Source organism: Zootoca vivipara, chromosome 1 (genome assembly GCF_963506605.1).
Source record: "Zootoca vivipara chromosome 1, rZooViv1.1, whole genome shotgun sequence".
Lineage (NCBI taxonomy): Eukaryota > Metazoa > Chordata > Lepidosauria > Squamata > Lacertidae > Zootoca > Zootoca vivipara.
The window spans coordinates 98,464,673-98,487,952 of NC_083276.1; the positions used below are offsets into that span (position 1 = coordinate 98,464,673).

Here is a 23,280-nt window from a genome sequence, read left to right on the forward strand (position 1 = left end):
TCCAGGTTAAGAACCTTGCCCCAGGATAAGAACGGAAATCGCATGCAAGTGGTGCAGCGGCAGTGGGAGGCCCCATTAGCGAAAGCATGCCTCAGGATAAGAACCATTTCAGGTTAAGAACGGACCTCTGGAATGAATTAAGTTCTTAACCCGGGGTACCACTGTATGTTCTTTCAAATCACCAGATTAAATGGGGGAAATAGTGACTCACCAGTTCTTTCTCTAATTCCTCTCCCTGCCTTGTAATGAGTAGATCTCCAGATATATCATAGAGCAGGAAGAGGAGAACAACAGCCAGAAGATCCAGGTACCAATTGAGGAGACCCAGCTGTATTGCCTACTTGTAATGTAGTTTTAAAGGGGCAAGTCTAAGATGATTAACCTGGAAACCCTGCTCTTTAAGGTCTGCTCTTGCAGCCCTTTTAAAGAACAAAAAAGGTAAATATTAATGAGGTTTCCTCTTCATTTACTGCAATGCACTGCCACTTATTTCTTTATCTTTCTTCTTCAAAAGATAAGCACTAACACTCTGAGGACTGGTACAAACATTTCTCGTTTGTTTTAAAGGAACAAACATGCCTTTCTTGTAACCATAACCCCCTGCTATAAAGTTGTCCCTCATTTGCTTTGTTCCTATCTTATACCCAAGACTCAAGACTGACCCCATTGCTCCCATTTCTGAACTAACAACAATAATCACTTCCTGTATGTGCTAAGAAATACAATGTTGAAACATATGTACAAAGTGTCTGGTAACTAAGACTCCCGTATATGTTACACTGTAGGAGCTACTTTCCCATAGTTACAACCCACAACACTGCTATAATGTTTGAAGGCTGGTAGCCACATGAACAGGACAAATAATACAGATTGTGCTCTCTCTGATCCTACTTCCATAATAAGAACCTGATCCACTGGCCAGACCCATGAAAAAGGCACCCAAAACACTAATGTTTAAAAGGCATATGATAAGAGGAGTAATACACTTTAGCTCTGCCATTGTAGGGATTCTATACTTAATGCTGATAGCTTTACTGTGCCGTTGTAATATAACTGTTCAAAGGACACTCACATCATTTATTTTTTTTAAAAAAAGCATGGTAGTCATACAATATAATTCGAATCCCAAAATTCCTATACTGGCAATAAGTAGTGAGGAAACATCCCAGCTCACGGTATAAAACTCAGTGAGGGATTCCACATTGCGCCACAGCAATCATTTTGCCATCACAAACTTTTCAGTCTACCATACATATGATCCTGCCTCTCCTCCCCCTGCATGCTCTTCTGAGGGTTCTCGCCCCCCCCCCCGGTAAGAGCCAGTTTGAGGGGTGCCAAGTGTGCAGGGGAAGGAGAGGGTAGAAAGCCTCATTGCAATCTCACCACCTGAAGAGGTAGGCAAATGACAACAGTTTCCACTGTAGATCTTAGCATGTGATCCGGTTAATACGGCACTGAGGACAGCGGTAGTCATATAACATATCATGACCACTACCATATTCTTTCATTTCCCTGTGCGAAATCCTGGACAAAATATTGTGATTTAGCGTGCCTGACTACTGAAGAGCAGTGAAAAATGTCAGGATGAAAATAAAATTCCTCCACATCAGCAGCAACATAAAATTACTGAAAGTGAAAGTTAAGGTATATCACTTAATGTGTTCCACATTGGCAAGAGTTTCAGATGAGAAGGGTTTTTGCAAATCTTAATCTCTAGAACATCCAGGTACTCCTTTTTAGGAATAGAAATAGAGGATGAATATCTTTCCCCCAGTTTCATCCAGTATTATTTGTTAAAAGAAAAACACATTATAGCTAAATCTCAGAATTATATAGTTATAATAAGCGTTATCACTGATTCAGGCCTCAGGTTAGAAAGAGGATGGGAGACAAGGGCAATAATTATTAAGGGAGATTCTTCTTTTCTTTTCTTTTCTTTTTTGGATTGGAAACCAGAGCAGCTGCACTGTTACAAACTACTACCAGCTAGTGCCCTATTTATTTCCAGGTTCCTGACCTAATAACATTGGGAGAGCAGTTTCCCAAATTGTAGAAGTAGTTTGAGATAAAAACCCATTATACCAAACAATTTGTAAAGATAAAGGGAACACTATCAAGTATAGTGTTCTGCAGACTTGCCTAAGCAGTTTTTGTATGGAGGCTCTTTCACATCTGACAAGCCATGACTTGCTACCGACAAACCATGATTACTTTTTGGAGTTTTTGGTTATGGGCTGGACATGATTTTGTTACAGGTGAATTTCAGGGTCACCAGTAGACACCCATGTTCATAAGGAATGATACTGATCTACAGGGCTATATTGCTTTTTAAGTACTGACGGTGGTTTTTCATTGTTGGTTACTCTACAGGAAATACAGAATGGGCCTCAAAAGAGATTGAGCAACAAAAAGGACAAAAAGGAATATTGCACCAGAATACGAAATTGGTAGAATACAAAATACAATGGTAGAACGGAGAATAATGTAGATTTTTTTTAAAAAAAATCCTCGGGGACCAAATGGAATCTGTTGTAATCCTCAACAGAAAAAAATAATTACCAGTACCAACTAGAATCATCAGATGAATTGCTCCAATCCAGGTCTAGCCATGCACAATGAGCTCCTATGGGAATGTTTACCCCAACCTCATCAAAAGAAAACACCCAGGTTTGCATGCACATCTCTATTAGCTGTGCACATGGGAATGTTGCTTCTGTTCACAAATATCCTTTGGTAGATGGCGTTAATATTTCAGTCAAAGTACCACTAGCATGTATGCAAAAGGTCTTGTAAGAATTAGCAGATGATGACGGCCGCTGGAGCAGCTCTTTGGGCAATGGTGATTGCTGTTTTCTCTACCTCCTGTTTCAGATATATGTGTCCAAAGTCTCAGCTTCCATATACTTCTTAATAATACCTATATTTTAATGATTTTCATTTCCAAAGGAGCAGCTGGCTAAGTTTCTTGTATTCTAAATACACCGGTAACCTGTTTGTATGAACTCTCAAGCATAAATATGAAATGTTTGATCTTGAAAGACCTAAAGTTGCATCCCAGCCACTGCTACATGACATTAAAGACCTTACTGGGGAGGGGGAAATATGAAGGGAAAATAAAACAAGGATTATATAGCCCATTGCATGTGGAAAATAAAATACAAAATACTTTTGTTATCAATAAAGGTGCCCCCCCCTTTATTCCTATTCTGTTAGCTTATTTTTCAAAAAATAAATAAAATGGCTCACAAAGTTGGTAACTGTAAAACAGCAAGATAAATAATACCCAGCTGATATGGTAGCCAGCCCGGCAAAGCTTAACAAGCAAAAACATATCAATTCAGAATAATATAATTGCAGAAGTATAGCAAATGGCACTAAAGGATAAAACGTAATTACAAAAGGTGCAAGAAGCAGTAGAGCATAATAATGTACTAGGCACACTCAAACCTCCCAACTCCCTCTGAGAGGGATAGAAAGTCATTTTGCAGCAATATACTTCTTCATGTGCTGACATCAGAGATCTGAACTTATAGGATATATGGATGTTCTCTCATTCAATGTTTATCGTCACACTTGACACAGCTTTTTGAATCCTTTGTAAGAAAGTAACTCTTATACAAAAAGTGTGGCCACAAGTCTACATCGTTATGTTTAGATATCCTGTTTGTGACAACAAATAAATCACAGCCATTTCTTTTTTCTTTCTTTCACTACTGCTAATGGTTACTAGGTGGGCAACCTATGTAAGATAAGAATCATAATAAATTTCATTGGGTGGGAAATCAACCAATGAGTCCAGTCAACAGAAGTCCTATGCAAGGACACTTGCACAATAGGGTTTCCTCCTTCATCTCCATCTGTGCCCCCCTCCACTCCCAAAAATTGTCTGGGGCGGGGTCAGGAGAACCCTGGGACAGCATATAGGGAGAAGAAAGAGGGATCATTCTTTCTGGAAGGCCTAGATGCTTGCACTAATGGAATAATCAGAAGAGGGTGACATTGAATTCCTTCCGTTGTTGTTAAGAGTTAATTTTTTAGCATTAATTTTATAGTTTTAAGAGAAGCATTAATGGGGACATTGGACCTGGTTGACAGACTATTTTCCTACCATGATGCAACTGTGGAACAGTTATCTTGTGGGCATTCATATGGAACCCGTTCTTGTTAATGACTTTTCCACTTACCCTGTTGGACTAAAATTTTAAGTTCAGCTAATGTCTTGGTAGCTGTCTAGTGGAAATAATGGGAAACTAATTTAGAATAATAACAACTCTGCATTGGAATGCACAAATGTAATTCCAATCCCTACCGAGACACCACCTTTTGGAACTGTTTGCACACTCGGGTACCAATCACTTTTCTCCCCAGCATAAGTGAAATTGAATAGAATCAGAATGCCCATACCAGTGGAACCATGCCTATAATGAAGAGTGAAACTGCTTCCCTGATTTCAAGGTCTACATTGTTTCCTTAAATCAAAGGTAGTAAAGGATAGCAATGAAGTTGCTGGAGCCTTACCTGTTGGTTGGATTCTTGTGTGGTACACATGGATCTCTTGAGCATTTTCAAGTCTAATTAACACCTGTGTATCTGTGCCATTAAATCTGTTTATTTGTATGACACTGTAGTTATCTAAATTTGTTGCATACAAATAGTCTTCAAATACAGTCAGCCCATAAAGATGTCTAACCTGAGGGAAGAAAATATATAATCATCATATGATCTTATCAAAAAATTTCCTAATCAAATGGTAATGCAAGGCTACACACAGAAATGAATAATGGGAATCATATTTATAAAGTCAATATTTGTTAATGAAAAACTCATTAAGACTCAAACCACAAATGAATTCTGCTTTCTTTTTACTTCCACAATATAATTTTGTTTTAAATTAACTCAGAAGAGTTGTAAAGAGGTTTAGGCAAGTAAGAACATATCAGATGCCAAAGGGATTAGATCAAGCACAATAAGCTTTCTCCAACTGTGACCAGTATTAAATACTTGAGCCTACATCAGGCGTCTATTTGAAGGAAATAACACAAAAGCAAGAATGATCGATGCTTCTGATGTAACTTCCTAAAGGCAGGGTAGAGTGACATGTTCAGCTAAATCATATGGACAGAAGCACATGGGATGAGAGCCAATAAACCATGTGGAGACACAAGTCCACAGCCTCACTTGATTCAGATGTCATGTCGAGAGAGTGGGTATCATCGACATAATGATGGCATTTCACCACAAATTCCTGGATGATGCCACCCAGTGGTTTCATATAGATGTTAAAAGGCATGGGAACAAGATGGTACCCTGTGAAACCTCATAGTGCAAGCACCAGGAGGCTGAGTTAAAGTCCCCCAATGCTACTCACTGGAAGTAACCCTGTAGGTAAGAGCAGAAGCACCATATGAGTTCCATCTCTCATAAGAGCCATTCTAAAAATATATATATCATGGTTGTTGGTATCAAAAGTTGTTGAGAGATCCAACAGAAGCAGCATAGTGACACTCATGCTGTCCCTCTCTCTCAATTTAGGTCATCAACCATGGTGACCAAGACTAATTTAGTGCTAAAACAAGCCCTGAACAGCTCAGATAATCCATTTCTTCCAAGCATGCCTGAAGCTGTCCAGTCACCATGCTCTCTATCACCTTGCCCCAAAGAGGAAAATTTGTAACTTAGCAGTAGTTCTTCTATACATCTGTGTCTTAGCATGGTTTCCTGAGGAATGGGTGCCTGCACACCTATAGTCAGCATCACTACCCTCCCACAAGGATGTATTAATCACCTCCTGGAACTACTCTATCAATCTATTCTGCCCAGCTTTCACAACTGATGAACTGTGGCCAAGAACACAGGAGGTAGGCCACATTCCTTCAAGCTCCTTGTCTACAATTTCAGGCCACAACAACTGAAAGGGTCTAAAACAACAGAACCAGAGTGTTCTGGACACCCTCCCTGATACTGTAACTACACCACCATAATGTTTGCAACAAATCTTAATGACTTTGTCCTCAAAGTACCTTGCAAATCTGTCACAGCAGGCATCAGAGAATTTTGTTGTCCCCATCTCTAGCTAGCCTATTTCCCACCCCGAAAAGTGCTGCAAGTTGCTATTTCAACCTGAAAACTCAACAATGGCAGAGAAGTAAGATTTCTTTTCTGCTATCACTGACACATGATAGGCAAGCTTGTGTGCGCCTATCTGTGTTCAGTCATGCTCTAAGATTTCTGCCATCTGCTCTCCAGCCATCATCCGGCTTATTTAACTGCCTGCAGCTATCTCTCTCTCCCCCCCCCCACCAAAAAAGAAAACCAGGGAGCTGATCAAGATCTGCAATGCCAGAGAGGATGCTTAGGAGCAATGTTGTAAATAGCTCTACTGCCATTCCACAGCAAGACAAAGGCCTTAGCAGGAGCCGGCAAAAAAATCCCCAGAACATTCAAACTCTGTCAGAGTCTATAAATCTCTTGGGTGGGGGTAGATCATCTTAATCCTTTCCCTTTCAAAAATCAGGATAACCTGCCACTGAAAAATCTACCCCAAAACTCAGGGTCTCTGAGAAAGTGAAAGGTGCTACTGCTAGGAGACTAGTGTGCGGATGTGCGTAATGCAAATGCATGAGATAGATACAACAAATTAAAAAATTCTTATGTAGAACGAAATCTACGGTAATCCTTTGACATTCCTGTTGTGATTTAAAACTGTGTCCTACTAATACTCCCTCGTGGATTTCATTTGAGCCTGTTAACAGCAGTAGTTTTTGGCAGCCCACCCTGAATTTAGTTTAGATTAGCTTTCCATATGCTAACCTATATATCTATAGGCAAGCTGAGCTTAAATCAGCAGGCACACAACTGGAGGTCCGAATAGGCCAGGCATCCCCAAACTGCGGCCCTCCAGATGTTTTGGCCTGCAACTCCCATGATCCCTAGCTCACAGGACCAGTGGTCAGGGATGATGGGAATTGTAGTCCAAAACATCTGGAGGGCTGAAGTTTGGGGATGCCTGGAATAGGCTGACCAAAACTCGCAACTGTCACAGGCTCAAAGAACTGTACAATACAGAGTCTTCCCAAAGCAAGGACAAAACCTAATGCTTGATGGTTCCTTGTATCAAGAGGCCTGTCGGAGATGTGAATTAGCCAGAGCTCAACACATGAGCTTCACTGTATGCTCACTTTGCGAATTAGTTCACACCATTAGATTATTTGAAATTACTCTGAGGAGCAAAACTGTATGGGGTCCAAGAGATGAAAAGCCACTTACTTCCATCACATACCTGGGCTGTGTATTATGCATGCTCATTTCTCACGCTACTACAATTTTGTTTACTACAATTTAAAAACCTGCATTTCTGGGTCTTGAGTTTGGCAGTTTCAGGAAGTCCATGCTGAATTGATATTGAATTTTCATCATAAATGCTCAAAAAAACCATGTAGAATTTAGTATACAGCAACAGCCAGGCAGCCAACACTTGTCTCACTTATAGGCTCACGTTGTTTGCTAAAAATTATGAAACCGTCTTTCTGTAAAGTATTTCAGTGGACACAATAATTGCCATTAGGAATGGCTAAAGCTATGGACATTCACAACACATGCATACACACATGTAAGTATATATGGAAACATAGTACTTACAAGTCGTCCTTTGATTATTGTGTGTCTGTTGTGTCCCTGGTAGTCAACAACTTCTACAGAGTCCAGATAGACATCTACCCAGTAAACATATTTACTGATCAGGTCTAGAGTAAGGGCAGTTGGCTGCTCTATTTTAGATACTACTATCCTTGTTCTGTTCATCCCATCCATGTCACATCTCTCAATTTTAGCAACATTCCCATAGTCGGTAAAGAAGAGTTTTCTGTGAAATAACATTAAGGCACATTTAAAAAAAAAATATGCATTTTTGACAGGAAGCAAAACCACAAGGTTTATTCCCTGAAAGAAGAGTTCTCTCTCTCTTAAATTAGTATTTAAATATATTAACTTTTAGAAGAATAGCTGTTTCAACCTCTTTTAGGGGAAAAAAATAAAGGTGCAATCCAAACTCCTCGTCCTTGACAGTGGGGCTTTGCATCTATGGAAGCAGTAGCAGAAGGTGAGAGGGGCAGGGTGAACTGGCCCAAATTGGGCCTGATGATGTTGCATGACGACAATGAGACTGGCTTGGATCCATGTGATTCCGGGTTGGTTTAATTCCATCCCCAGCCCATCCTTGGAACATCCCGTTTCAGGGCCTTTCACTGCCTACAATCAGTGGGCAGCCCATTCAACGGCACTCCCACCGGCACATTTGGCAAGGCCGAAGGCTGCATAAAAAACTCATGCTTGCATCAGTTTGGTAGTGGTGGCCAGCAGATGGTCAGCTCAGATGGGAATGTTCAACAGAGGGCCACTTCCATCTAATCCAACCTCGCCCACCCCCAACCCAGAATAAGAAGGATGTGGCACTTAAAGACTAAAGAAAGTGTAATAGTGTAAGTTAGTTCCACAATAAAACAGCCTTTTCAGATGCTAAAATACTTTTCATTGTTTTTAAACCTTAACAGCTCATGAATTGCAATATTAATGAATATCAAAACGTTTTAAAAAACAACCTAGTTATGGTATTCAACTTTTACTCAGAGTAGAACCATTGAAATGAAAGAACATGACTGTTAGGTCTATTAACTTCAAGGGGTCTTATCTGAGTTGAATACTACCCTAGGTAACAAAAGTTACAACGATTCTACTTTATGTTTACAGAAGAATGACTGTTACAATTTTGAATACTGAAAAGTGTATTCCATAATTTTATTTGTGTAATTTGTATACCGTCATTCCTCAAAGTAAGTCACGGCAGTGTATATGAGGTAACTGATTTTCACAACCTGTGACGTAGGTTAGACTAAGAGAAAATGAGTCACCTGAGATCACACAATATACTTCCTAGTTAAAGAGAGTTTGGAACTCCCACCTCTACAACCCTTTCTTATAGCACAGCAATACATGTTACAAAAATGCAGAAAATAGACACATCAATGTTGTTGATAGTGGAAAATAGAAACTTTGCTGCTAAATACAAAAGACAGAGAGATACCAGACCAAAGCTACGCATGACTTATTTGGGCTCAACTGACAATGTTGTCCTCATGCATATTCAGAACACAAAATTTAAATTATGGTTTTGTGAATATAGTTTTTAGTAGTACAGAGCGGCAGAACAGCAAAGTAATTAAGCAGCTGGAAAAGTAAATGTGAGCTATTGACAAATAATACATGCAGAAGTAATCCAGAGTTCATGACTATCTCATCTTTTGCAAAGCGTAACATCTCACAGAAGGCAAACTATTGACACATTAGTCTTATCCATTTTGAAAGAGAGAGAAAAAACTGCTAAGCCTTGAAGAAGCTCTACTGCATTTATCTCTCAATAGATTTGACTCACTGATTCATTAAGTATAAGACTAACAAGAATCTATCAAACGTACCTCCAAAGCTTCTAAGCCTGATATTTGATTAGCAACCACTATGTTTAGTAAACACAAATCAATTTCAATTAGCCTGACAATATTTTAACAAGATTACTTTCTCATGAGACTAAATTACATTTGTAAATAGAAGACCAACTTGCCATGACTTTTAACACTATAAAGAATAATCCGATTTCGAGAGACTGAATGGCATAATATTGCTGTACAAATCAATGAGATGATTTTCCTGTAAAGTGCTGCTAAGTATTAGAATTTGAAGAAAAGGCCTGAGTTGATGATGATTAAGTATTTTTTAAGTTAGTAGGATTTAGCCAATCTAAATATTGTGTCATCCCACCAAGGGCATGATCCAGTTAAAGTTAAGTACTTGTAAATCCCATTGATTTCAGTTAGAGAGACTTAAGAATGCACTTTGCAGAATCAGACCGTAAGTCCAGTAAAGGTCAATGGTTTTCTTCAAACTGTGTTCAGAGGAACTCTGGGGTTCTTTGGAAATTCATCTGAGTTTCCAAAGTTACGATCAGTAATGATGGAGAAGCTTTTCTTAAAGGCTGCTTGCTACTATTGATCTAGAGATGCATGGCAATGGTGGACTTGGCAGTACTCCACATGAATGTACTATGCAACCTAGAACATGCCCCGGAATTCTCTGCAATATTCAGAGGTCTTTTTTTTTTTTTGCAAATGGTCAGGGGTTCCCCAGTAGACAAGATATTGTGAAATGATTCCTAGAGGGTAGAAATTTGACACCCATTCTCCTCCGCAGGTAACACCTGTGTTATTTGAAAGATGTCACTAAGTATACTTATAATTACTGGAGTAAAGTGCTGCATCTATGTGGAAAATTTAAGTGGTTGGAACATGTAAAACAGGTCTAAAGCACAACTTATGACTAGAATATCATGGACAAATCTTGAAAAGAAATTTCATAGACAAACAAGGCTATAGACTAGGTTTAGCAGACATTTTCCCACTGAAGTATGACAGATGGCTGTGGTTTCATTCCGGATATGGCAAGTGGCCATGAATTTGTTAATTACGGGAAACAAATCTGGTTTACTACAGTGTTATTTATGATTGTTATATGTTGCACTTATCCCTTCCAAACTGAATAATGCAATGAAACATGAAGCAGTGGGTAGAAGAGGAAATAACAACGCAAGTTAACGTATGTTATAAAATGTGTCTCCTCTTTTTACTCATCAATGGCACTAAGAGCAGACTACAAAATATAAGAAAACACAGCAACAAATATATACAACAAAAGCTACCATTTGCTAATTTTTGTTCTGTTTAGTGCTGGGCTGAACCTTTTTGATTGACCTTTCTTTTGCCATTGAGGAGAAGACCAAATATGGTCCTAAAGAGAGTTATTCACCTGATATGACCAAGGGGTCTAGTCCTAAAACACACAGAGACAGAGCACTGTAAGGCTCTATGCATGGAGGGTCTGAGCACTTCCTGGAGTGACTCCAGGAAGCTTGGACCCTGTGTAGATAGCCTAGGGTTCAACTAAAGGCTCCTAGGCCACCCCATACAAAAAAGGGTGAGTATAACCCCCTTGCAAATTTCTTTGAAGATTTCTCACTCCTCAAGTTGTCCTCCAATTTTGTTGAGGACAAATGAACAGGAAAGTTATGGAGCAATTTTTAGCCCACTGTTATTTCTGTTGCTGAAATAATGCTTTTGTCAACATTAGTGACAAAGCCTCCTGCAATCTAGCTTCTTGTGCATAGTCGGGAAAGGCTGCAATCAATACATCTTCTGAAGAACAACTGCATCGTCCATTAACTTTGTTTGCTCTCTCAATCACCTTCATTATCATCAATAGGGGTCACAAGTTCTCATTATACATTTTATGAGGCCTGAATGGATATCAATGTAACTAACATCTTATTAATAACAACATTCCCTTTTCATATCTTGGGAAATTGCTAACATAACTGAAGCTGCAGTCCTATATATGGTTACCTGGGAGTGACCCCTACTGAACACAGGACAGTAAACATGCAAGGTTTCGTTCATCCTGGAAAGGAAATCCTTTAAATAAAAACTTCAGGATATATACACACCAAAGTAACAAACAAAAACAATACCCCCAGTTAAAAATGTCATAGATTGTTGAATTAACTAAAGGCCTGGGAGAAGATGAATGCTTTTGCCTGGAGCTTTAAAATGTGTAATGACGGCACCAGGCGAGCCTCCTTAGGGAGAACATTCCACAAGCCAGGAGCCACCACAGAAAAGGCTTGTTCTTGTGTTGCCACCTCCTGGACCTCTTCAGAGGGGACACACAAAGAAGGGCCTCAGATGATGATCACAGCATGTGGGTCATATGGGGAGAGGTAGTCCTTGAAGTCTTCTTCTTCTTCTTCTTCTTCTTCTTCTTCTTCTTCTTCTTCTTCTTCTTCTTCTTCTTCTTCTTCTTCTTCGATCACTCATGGTGCTTTAGGTATTGCAGTCCTGACCCTGTTTTGCAACAGATGCCCTCAATTTTCCTCTCTGGGTACAGTCATACCTCGGTTTAAGTATGCCTCGGTTTGAGTATTTTCAGTTTAAGTACTCCACGGACCCATCTGGAACGGATTAATCCACTTTCCATTACTTTCAATGGGAAAGTTTGCTTCAGGTTAAGTACAGACTTCCGGAACCAATTATGTTTGTAAACCGAGGTACCACTGTACCTGACAAACAGGCTCTCTTGTTTCCACCACTAGGGCCACTGAGGGATGCCTTTTCTGATTTTAAACACATAGAGTCATCACCATCCATATTCTAAAATGGGCAATTCAAATAAACAGTATCATAAAAGTGAAATAGACATAACTAAGCTCCCCTTCAAGCAATTCAATAGCATTAGGAAGAACAGCTGCATGGAGGATAGGATCTGCTAAGTAAAGCTATGTTATACAAGTCTAGATTTCTAATTTAATATATGTATTAAAGATTCAAGAGTTTCAAGGGATTCAAAGGAGAATTGCAGTTAGCATTAGAATAAAAAGATAGAACAATGTTGCTTAGCTAACCATTACATTCTAAGATGATTGCTCAGTGTCTTACCAATCTGAATATAGTAGTCTTATGAATATGGATAGAGATACAGTAAACTTATTTATGTGGTAAATGTGGGGATCCAATCATGTCATGTATCATGTTTTTTTCTCTCTCCATGGGCACATAGATGGAAATACTTTGCACACTGTGGAGTTAATGACAATAACCCAGCATTTTCTCCAACCTGGTGTCCTCCAGATGTTTTGGGCTAGAGCTCCCATCACATGGGCCAATAGAAATGCAGCCTGGGACCAATGCAAACTGTGGTCCAAAATATTAAATGGTTGAAGGCTGCTCTAAAAGGTTTCATTACGAGGAAGCATTTTTCCTCCTGGAACCAGGGACATAGAATACATATGGAAACCTGCCTTGGGGGAGTATGGGTGACAGGAGGGGAGAGATATTTAGAAGTGAAGAGAGGAGGAGGTTGGCTCCAAGTACACATTATATACATATATTATGTTTAACCGAGTCAAAATATTTAAAAGCTGACAAAATTAATTAGTGATTTATCACAAAGCTAACCCCTTCCTCGTGTTGATATTGGTATCTCTCCATTTTTAGCAAGTGCGGGTGATGCCAGCATTACTAGCAGATGAAGAAACAGTCGTGCCATTAGTATACACTCTGCCTGTTTAAAGCAGAGACAATTCAAATATGCTACAAATATTTATCCTGCAATCCAAGGGGGGAAGATCCAGGATTTAGAGGAACCCCCCCCCCTCTCTCTCTCTCTCGGTATATATATACCCTTATATATATATACATACCCTTACAACCCCCCCCACACACACCATTATAAAAACATTACCTGGAGAAGAGAAGGTTAAGTAAGGGGTGATATGATAACCATGTTCAAATATATAAAAGGATGTCATATAGAAGAGGGTGAAAGGTTGTTTTCTGCTGCTCCAGAGAAGTGGACACGGAACAATGGATTCAAGCTACAAGAAAGAAGATTCCACCTAAACATTAGCAAGAACTTCCTGACAGTAAGAGCTGTTCGGTAGTGGAATTTGCTGCCAAGGAGTGTGGTGGAGTCTCCTTCTTTGGAGGTCTTTAAGCGGAGGCTTGACAGAGGGGGCATAATAGGTCATAGATCAGGACAGAGTTGGGGTATTCACGGGGATGAGGGAGGGGGATGAGGGAGGGGGATGAGGGGGGAATCACAGGGGTAAGCGGGGGGGGTGAGGGGCAGATTGGGGGAATCACAGGGATACGTCATGGATCGGCACAGGGTAGGGGGAATCACACAAATAACCCACAGCAATGCGTGGCAGGGCCAGCTAGTGTGTGTATAAAAATGCATATATTTAGTGAAAATGGCATACAAAATGCATCATCTTAGATCAGGGGTCCCCAGACCTACCCGACTTTGGGCTGGTGCCCGCCGCACCGATTGCGTGGCAGGACAGAGGGCGGGGGAGTGCACGCCAGTGCACGCCCGTGCGCATGCGCACACACACTTACTGGCGCGGTGGCGCGCTTCCAGGTCAGAAAAAGCGCCGGAAATCGTTTGTGTGCATGCATATGGGCCTCCCCCGACCTGGAAGTGCACCGGAAATGACCTCTTCTGGGTTGGGAGAGGCCCATACACAAGCACACAAACAATTTTCGGCGTTTTTTTCCGACCTGGAAGAGCACCGCCGTGCTGCGCGCCGTAAGAGCAGGCAGCGGCGGCGGGCGGCAGGGGTCGCCGCGGGCCGGATTGGGAGGCCAATTGGGCCGCATCTGGCCCGTGGGCCATAGTCTGGGGACCCCTGTCTTAGATCATTTTAGAGGACACTGCTTTGTTTAAAAAAAAAAAGTGTGCATGAGGCAGAATTGCATAGAATCATTCCTGCATTGCAGGGGTTGGACTAGAGAACCCCTGAGGTCTCTTCAAACTATATGATTAGGAGAAATTATGATTAGGATAAATTCACTAACATGCTAATTAATTTTCATTCTCTCTCTCTCTCTCTCACTCACTCTCTCTCTCTCACACACACACACAAACACACACACACAGAGAGAGGGGGGGCATTCTTGGAAGCAGGTCTCTGGGCTCTTGCTCTAATTCTTTTTTTACTATATAGCAGTATCCCTGGTAACGGGGTTAAGTTTAATTAATGCCATTTCTTTTTCCATTTAAACCAGGTAAAGATCAATAGATGTGATTAATACTTTTCATGGTTGCAAAGTTTTAATGTAAATTAGTGCAAATTTTATTAATGTGTACCTAGAAGCTAATTTGGAAGTAATAGTATTACAATTCTGCCTTGCTGGCTTGCAAACACTTTTCTTTCTGCCTTCTCCTTTTGCTTCTGTCTTAAGTAACAGAAAAGAATCAGTCAGGCTTGAAAAAAAGATTTGGCAGAAACCAAATGATCCATTTTATAACTAGGAAACAGTAAGGCTCCGCCAGTCAGTCTGACAGCTCTTGTTAGAAAGCTACAGAACAATCTGCAATAACATTGTCTGCATGAGCCAAATGATTGTTAAAGCTTAAATAATTTCACTTTGAAATGAATTAGTATACACCCAGTCTGATCATACACCATTTAAATGAAGGTATTCATTTAGCTACAGAACAAGGGCAACACCAGGCAATAATTAGCCTTGCTTCTTGTACAGCATTAACCAGTAGAGGTCCAAATATCTGCCTGATGTGTTTCCTCAGCTCTGACCTGGAGGAAGATCCAATTTAAACTATACTATCATTCAGAGCTTATCCACACTTACTTTCCCCCTGCTTTTTCCAGGCATGGTCTCTGCTTCATACCTTCATTTCTAAACACCCTTTTTTGCTCCAGAGCTTTCCCCAAGAAAGCCCACTCTTTAAAGCTCAAGAAGGGCAAATGGCAATTTGTGGAAAACCTGAATGGACATTTGCTCTGATTGAGTGGTAAAAAGTGGGCTTTCACAGGGAAAGCTGGGGGGGGGGGATATATAAAAGATACACACATGGGCAGGGAGCTTTTAAGCACAGACCAGTGCCTGGAAAGAGCAAAGCAAAATGTAATTGTGGATAAGCCTCAGTCTTTTCTGTCTCCTAGAACGCCTGACCATAGGATTAACTAATGCACAATCTAGCACAAGAGGAGCCTGCTGGATAAGGCCAATGAACCATCTGCTCCAGCGTCCTATTCTCACAGTGGCCAACCAGATGCCTGTGGGCATAGGAGCCAACTCCTAGGGGCTGAGGTTCCCTGCCCCCCTTAAAATATTTGAGAGGGCCAGCTCCCTCCCCCCAAAAAACATGGGCACTGCCATTCAAATCGTGTGTGTGTCTTGTGGTTGATTATCCAGGGTGGGAATTACCTGCCACCCCCACCCCCCATATTTTATTCAAGTTGGCATTCTGGCCTGTGGGACTCTTTCCTCTTGCTGTTTCCAGCAACTGTCACTTCATTCAATGGCTGAGCGCAGATCATTGGCAGGCTTGATTCTCACAATACAATTGGACAGAAGAACATTTTGCCTTATATTTCAGCTTCTGTAACTGGGACTCTGCCGCAGCTGGTGGCCTAAATAGAACAGGGTGGTTTTTTGTTTTGTTTTTTTAGGATAACATGCGGAGGAGAAAAACCATGTACTTGTAATCCTTGAGGTCCTTGGAATAAAGATGGAGTATAAATATAATAATATTAATAAATATATTTTCCTATATTTCTCATCTTCTTCCCCCGCCCTTACCAGCCCCATGCACATTTTGCGATTTTCCTCCTGATACTGTAACCCACACTCACTCAACATTTGACCAATATACACCATATATTCCGGCGTATAAGACGACTGGGCGTATAAGATGACCCCCAACTTTTCCAGTTAAAATATAGAGTTTGGGATATACTCGCTGTATAAGAAATACGACCCGGCGTATAAGACGACCCGTGACTTTTGAGAAGATTTTCCTGTGTTAAAAAGTAGTCTTATACGCAGGAATATACAGTGGTCCCTCGACTTACGAATTTAATCTGTTCCGAATGCACATTCGTAGGCCGAAAAGTTTGTAAGTCGAAAAAAGCGGTTTCCCATAGGAATGCATTGGAAACAGGAAAAATCGAGTAAACCGCATCTAAAATTCATGAGTAGAAAAAAAAACCCATCTAAACCACAATGGTTTTCCTTTCGGATGTAAAAAAACAAAACAAAAAACCGTAAGCGTGCGGCCATTTTTTTCATTCGTAACTCGGAATTTCGTAAGTTGAGTACTTCGTAAGTCGAGGGAATACTGTACAGTATATGGGGTAGAATTCACCTCAGAAACCCTGTCAGGTGAAGCCCTGCACAAGGACTTCTGTTTGCAGCATAGGGCTTTCCCCCTCTCATCCTGCTGCCCCACAATTGACGTGTGTGTGTGTGTGTGTGTGTGTGTGTGTGTGTCAAAAGCACACACAGAACAGCGTTGGGGGGGGGATCATTCCATCTGGCAAGCAGCAATGCTTGCGCAGACAGAACATTGGTAACAATGTGGCATTGAATTCTACACGTTTTAAACATTTTCCTTGACCTAACACAACAAATAATTCGGTTTGTCACAGTACAAATGGAGAAATATTTCCCCCAAAGCCACCACATCATTAGATGGAAGAAAAATACACACCTCCTGTCAACTTCACGAAGCCACTCATCACATATTCAGAATAAGCTGCTTTTTATCCTTTCCGTCCCAAATGTGGCACAAACTATCCTCAAACTTTCCACTCTGACACTGTCAAGTTTTGAATCAGTCCACTGATCCACTTCTAACTGTAAGCCATAGAAAATCTGCCCCCTGGTTTCTCATTATAATGGCAGCCGACTCATTCTTAACATTGGGCCACAACTGTGACCCTATAATTCAGGTTGTTTTTGTGTTACTTTTAGAACTTTCTCATATAAACTCTTCAAAAATTGTCAATTTTGTTGGAGGTAAATAGATTCACCTATGACTTTCTGGATTCACAGTGGTAACCTATAGGCCAAAAGGTTTCATATCCCATTACTAATCCTCTGAGTCAGAATCCAGACACTGGTTGAAGACTTTCTTTTTGATAGCTTTAGGTTGTGTGTGTGTGCGTGTGTGTCTCACAAAGCCTAACACCATGTCTCTCAGCAACAGAATAGGATCATTAAAGAGCTTTTTCAAATGCCTCTGATATGAATGTGGAAAAATCAGTTGGTTGCTATGATTTTTTACTTTATTAGTTTTTTTATTGCTTTTACACAATGAAGCACTATTAAACTTCTGCTATGAGTGAATGAAAATAGGATTCTTTGTTTTGGAGAGAGAGAAATACATTTTCACCAAGAATGAGTCACCCATTTAATTATGCAGCAAGAGAGTGCAAATTACCTTATTCCTGCATCGTACAAGCTGAAGTATCAAAATGGCCTGTAAGCTATAAAGATATTTAGGTAATCAGAAGCTTGGATATGTGGCAGTTCTCTCAAAGCTGCTGATGTATAGTCACACAACTGTTATTTCCACTATGATGTCTTTTCCTACTTGTTCAAATCCTGGGTGCAGGAGTTGCTTAATGCATTTTGAGAAACTTGTTTTGCATGGAAGTCCATCACAAAAAAAATTGCAACCCCTCTCCAAAAATCAACACCTATAGCAAAAAAGGGGGGGAAGCAATTGCTTGAATTCACACTTAGGCTATGATTTAACGCCTTGCAACTGCATTGTTTAAGTGGGTTGAGAAGGATGTGAAATAGTGGTCAGTGTCTTACCCACCACCATAGGGTATTGCCCAGCACCGCTGCTGCTACAATGCTACAATAGATAAAATATGAATGGTATATAAAAATGCACCATATGAAAAACACTGTACAGTGGTACCTTGCTAGACGAATGCCTCACAAGACGAAAAACTCACAAAACGCTTTTTAATGGAGACTCGCAAGACGAAGTTTCCTATGGTGTGCTTTGCAAGACAAATTTTTTTCATTCCATAGGGTGCCTCACAAGACAATTTCCCCCCCATCTTGCGAGGCACCCTATGGGAAACTGCACTTCAATGCGTTCCTATGGGAGCCGCTTCACAAAACGAATTTTTAGCTATACAAAGCGACTCACGGGACAAATTAAATTTGTCTTGCGAGGCACCACTGTATTGTCCAAGCTACTGCTCAAGTCAGGGTCATGACATGCAAGAGCAGTGGTGTCTGCTGCGCATTGGGGCTGGTAGGGCAGAAGGTTAAGAGACCAACAGCAGGTAGAGACAGAGTCAATGAGAGCGAGGACAGCTAATTCTAGTTTTTTGGGTTTTTTCTCCACACTTCTTTATGCACAAGGGCAATACTAAATCTAAACAGGAAGAGGTTCAACTGGCTTTAAGAAGGCAGGTAGGCAGATGTGAGGCTGAGTGAGACTAAGGTTGGCTGGGCAGTGTGAGCAGCTTCCACTATGGAAGAGGAAATCATGTAAAAGAAGTGAAATCTGTCCACCCCTAATCTTAAGGCATGTCTTCTTTCAAACTCAATCCCTTGGCCAATTGCTGAAAAACGTTGGTGAGATACATCATTCTGAAAGCCAACTATCTTTCATTTCTATATATTTTTGTTAGCATGCTATACATATTGGATGTCTATCTTTTAATGAACACATTGTCCCATTTATTACTGTTCAATGAAGTAACGATGAAAATTATTTCAAATCTTGGTTGTATCACAAATTTATTCTCTTACTTCTGTAGCTGAGCCACAAAAAAGTAGTTGCTGATAAGTGATTTTCCATGGTTGCCAAAATGCTAAATACCTGGTCAAGTTTGTGGTCTTTCTTTATTAAATTTATCATTTATTTATTGTTTCCTTCCCTTGATGAGACTGCATTAAAAAGCAGGCTTTGTTCAGCACACCTCAAAACTGAAGTTATTTTTTTGTACATATTTGAAGCTATCACATAACAACTTGATAATTTTAAACTTAGCACACCAGTTAGTGCAGACAAAACCTTACTCCTTAATGCAAGACAAGGTTCACATGCAACCCTGTATGTGCATAGGTGGGCATGGAAAAGAAAGAAGAAGCAAACTCAGTCCAAAATAAAGCAAACAATTTAGAGCACAATATGTGGTGACGTGGGTGGCGCTGTGGTCTAAACGTCAGAGCCTAGGGCTTGCCGATCAGAAGGTCGGCGGTTCGAATCCCCGCAACGGGGTGAGCTCCCGTTGCTCGGTCCCTGCTCCTGCCAACCTAGCAGTTCTAAAGCATGTCAAAGTGCAAGTAGATAAATAGGGACCGCTACAGCGGGAAGGTAAACGGCGTTTCCGTGTGCTGCTCTGGTTTGCCAGAAATGGCTTAGTCATGCTGGCCACATGACCCAGAAGCTGTACGCCGGCTCCCTCGGCCAACAAAGCGAGATGAGCGTCGCAACTCCAGAGTCGTCCGTGACTGGACCTAACGGTCAGGGGTCCCTTTACCTTTACGTGGTGGATAGTACTTTTGCATGTGTTTTGCAAATGTTCTCTAAATCTGCTGTTTTTGAGCCGACACCCTGGGTGGTGCATCAGCACTAGAATAACAGGACACAAATGATACAATCACAATAAGAGTAGTGCGGAAGGATGAAGAGTGCTGTAGCTGGTGCTGAACATTTGGCAACAGGAATAACTTGGAAGAAGACAGATACAAGCTGTCTCTACATGTGCACAAGGTTTATGTGAAAGACTCTACATTTGTTCAGCTGTGCAGCTCAACTTAGACTATACACTCATTGAATGCTACGTGTAACTATGAGTTTACAGCTCAACTATTTGTGTGCAGTTGTTGAATGTTACATGGGAACACACTCACCCAACCAGCAATGGAAACTGTGGCACCACCAACTGTGGCCTATTAGGTTTGATATCACAGTATTATCGCTGCTAGTATTGCTATATTGGCACCGGCAATGTATCACGCTGTCAGTAACACAGGTAACTGAGACAGGTTGCCAAGCCCATTCAAAGAGATGGTACCGACATATTTAAACGATACAAGGCTTGCAGTCTGGATACAGTCAGTCAGTGCATCTTCTGCTCAAAAAGAAGGGAGAGTAGCCTGGTACCTCACCTCTTAATCTAGTATGCTGAATGCTTGAAAATGAGTTGTGCTAACAGAGCCCTTCCTCGCTTTTCATATAATCAAGTGAATAAGGATTCAGGAAGCCATATTCATGTGGTGGCTTTCAACTGTCACATATTTTACTGGGTTGTTTAAAGCTTTCTTCATATTGTGACAGACCTTGCCATTGCCTTTCCATCTTAATGTTGCAGCTTTCAGTGGGAAAGCGGTTAGTTATCTTTGAAAGCTCTCACATGAAAATATAAATTCATCATGAAAAAAGTTGTTAAGGAACCTGAGTTCATTCTCAAAGGTATCTCAAGGTACCACTCCCACTCATTCATATAGCAGACAGAAGTAGTCAATGAAAATTGGCTGGAGCATGGGTTGGCAAACTAAGGCCCACGGGCCGGATCAGGCCCAATTACCTTCTGGATCCGGCCCGCAGACGGTCCGGGAATCACCGTGTGGATCGCCAGCATGCACGTTCTTTCCCTCTCCCTCACATGGGCGGCAGCGGCGGCACCTCCCTCCCTCCCTCCTCCTGGCTTCTCCCTGCCCTGCCTAGAGGAGGAAGGGGGCTGGGCTTTGTTGGTGCCAGCAGCAGTAGCGCTCAAGCAGCCGCCATTTTAAGCAGCCCCTCTCTGGAGCCCTTTTGCGCACCGCTCATCGTCCGTCCCCCCACCGCCAGCCCCTACCGCTTGCAAGACACAGGTAAGCAGCCACCAGGGCTCATGGTGCTCTTGCATCATTTTTATTTCAAAATATAGTCCGTCCCCCCACAAGGTCTGAGGGACAGTGAACCGGCCTCCTGCTGAAAAAGTCTGCTGACCCTTGGGCTGGAGTAAGTGGTATTAAGACTATACTCTATGGGCATAGTTGTCCTGCACAAGATTTGGCAAGTAATTTTGTCTTGTATCTTCATTTTTAAAGATGAGAAGAAAACAGACTTAAGCTTAGTTTATAAACATAAATAAGGCTTAGCAGATCAGAGGTGAAATATGGTCCCCAGACTGATAGGTTGCCCACTCATTCACCAGTATATTTGGACAAATGTGCTTTAAAAAAGATGACATTTTGAGAAGCTTGAGTCATTGAATCCTTGGTGTTTTAACTTTTAAATTATTTCAAATACCATTTATTTCATAAAATCAAGAATTCTGAATGATCATTGCTATTTGTGAGTTGTCTTTATTCTACTAACATTACCTTGAAGGTATGCATAAGGAACAGGAGCTTTCTCCACACCCATAATACATTTTATTAATATAAAAATAAATTATAAAAACATTCTTTTGCCTTGATATTTTATGACCTATGCTAGACTAAATGTCAGCAAAAGTTGGCATTTGAAAGCCTGTCTCATCCATCTTTTTCAGAAAATGCTACAATAAACATCATTATAAAGGATTATGTTAAACTAATCACAAATCTGAAATTTGCCAGTGCTACGAATGTCATATGCAGAATGGGAACACACATAAGGCCACACACAGAAGCACAGATTTTTATCAAAAGTTTGTGACCCTGGTTATTTTTTTATTTTTAAGTGATAAGTGATGAAAACACTTCCAATTTGGCATTTGGAACACAGGTAAAATTCTTGTTGGTCTTGCAGAAGCTTATCATCTTCATCAAGATGCCTTAATTCAGTATTATTCTTTACAACATTTCACAACCATGAGGATGTGGAAGGATCCCCCCCCCCTTCTACTGGCAGACCTTCCTCTAAAAAACTAATTCAACATTTCATTCATGCAATATTATGCTGGCACTCGGGTTAAAATGCCCCCAGGAAGAGATCCTTAGTTGCAATATCTCCCCCATCATCTCATTCAGAAACACCTTCATGTGATCAAAGCTACTCTGTACAGAACTACAGAGTGCAGCCCCTGATAATTATTGTTCTAAGAAATGCAAGAGTGGGACGGGGTTGTAGCAAAGTTAAGGGTAATCTTACATGGGATGCGGGACTCCTGAGCACATGATGAAACCCACTAATCACATTTGCATTACAACCCTATACTGTATGTACAGGGACTGCCTGTTATGAATCTGCTGTTTTTAAAATATTGTTATATGGTTAAGGGATGGTTTGGATGAGGTCATCAGGTGCCCTCCATGCCTGTGGTTTTATATCTGAATGATAGGAGTGTGTAATAGAAGGAACTGCAGAAAAGGGCAGCCTGGCCACCATTTTTATCCTCCACAATTCCTCATACCTACTGCCATCTGGGGTCATAGTAGGAATAAATGGTGGCAAACCAGCAACAACATGGTAGGGAATATTTGGAGAAAATTCCCCAAGGTGGCTTCTTTTTTCCTAGAGTTGTGAGAAAAATAAAAATATTGCATAATGTATGGGAGGGGGGAGTCTAAGAAATTTCAGCTCAGTTTTAATTTGACTATCAACCAAGAGTTATGTCAGACGTACTCACAAAGCTACTGGCTTTCCCTTTTGCTAGCTATGAACTTTTTTTTTTTGCATATAAAATAGGATTTGATAATTAACTCATCCTTTTATCACATTTTATGATATTCTCTCCCATTTTACCTTGCAGGGGGGTATTGGTATAGATCAGGCATCCCCAAACTGCGCCCTCCAGATGTTTTAGCCTACAACTCCCATGATCCCTAGCTAACAGGACCAGTGTTCAGGGATGATGGGAATTGCAGTCCAAAACATCTGGAGGACCGAAGTTTGGGGATGCCTGGTATAGATGTTCCTATTCTTCATTAT

General features: G+C 40.9%; 1 protein-coding gene across 1 annotated transcript in view; it reads right to left on the minus strand.

Annotated features, from left to right (window-relative positions):
• The window catches only part of LRP1B (LDL receptor related protein 1B), a 748,625-nt gene that overhangs the window by 217,466 nt on the left and 507,879 nt on the right, over nt 1-23,280 (minus strand). Inside the window, exons 8-9 of the mRNA XM_060279545.1 lie at nt 7,639-7,861; nt 4,519-4,690 (exon numbers count right to left, since the gene is read on the minus strand). Of these exons, the coding sequence (XP_060135528.1) occupies nt 4,519-4,690; nt 7,639-7,861 (395 nt within the window). The remainder of the gene's footprint in view (nt 1-4,518; nt 4,691-7,638; nt 7,862-23,280) is intronic.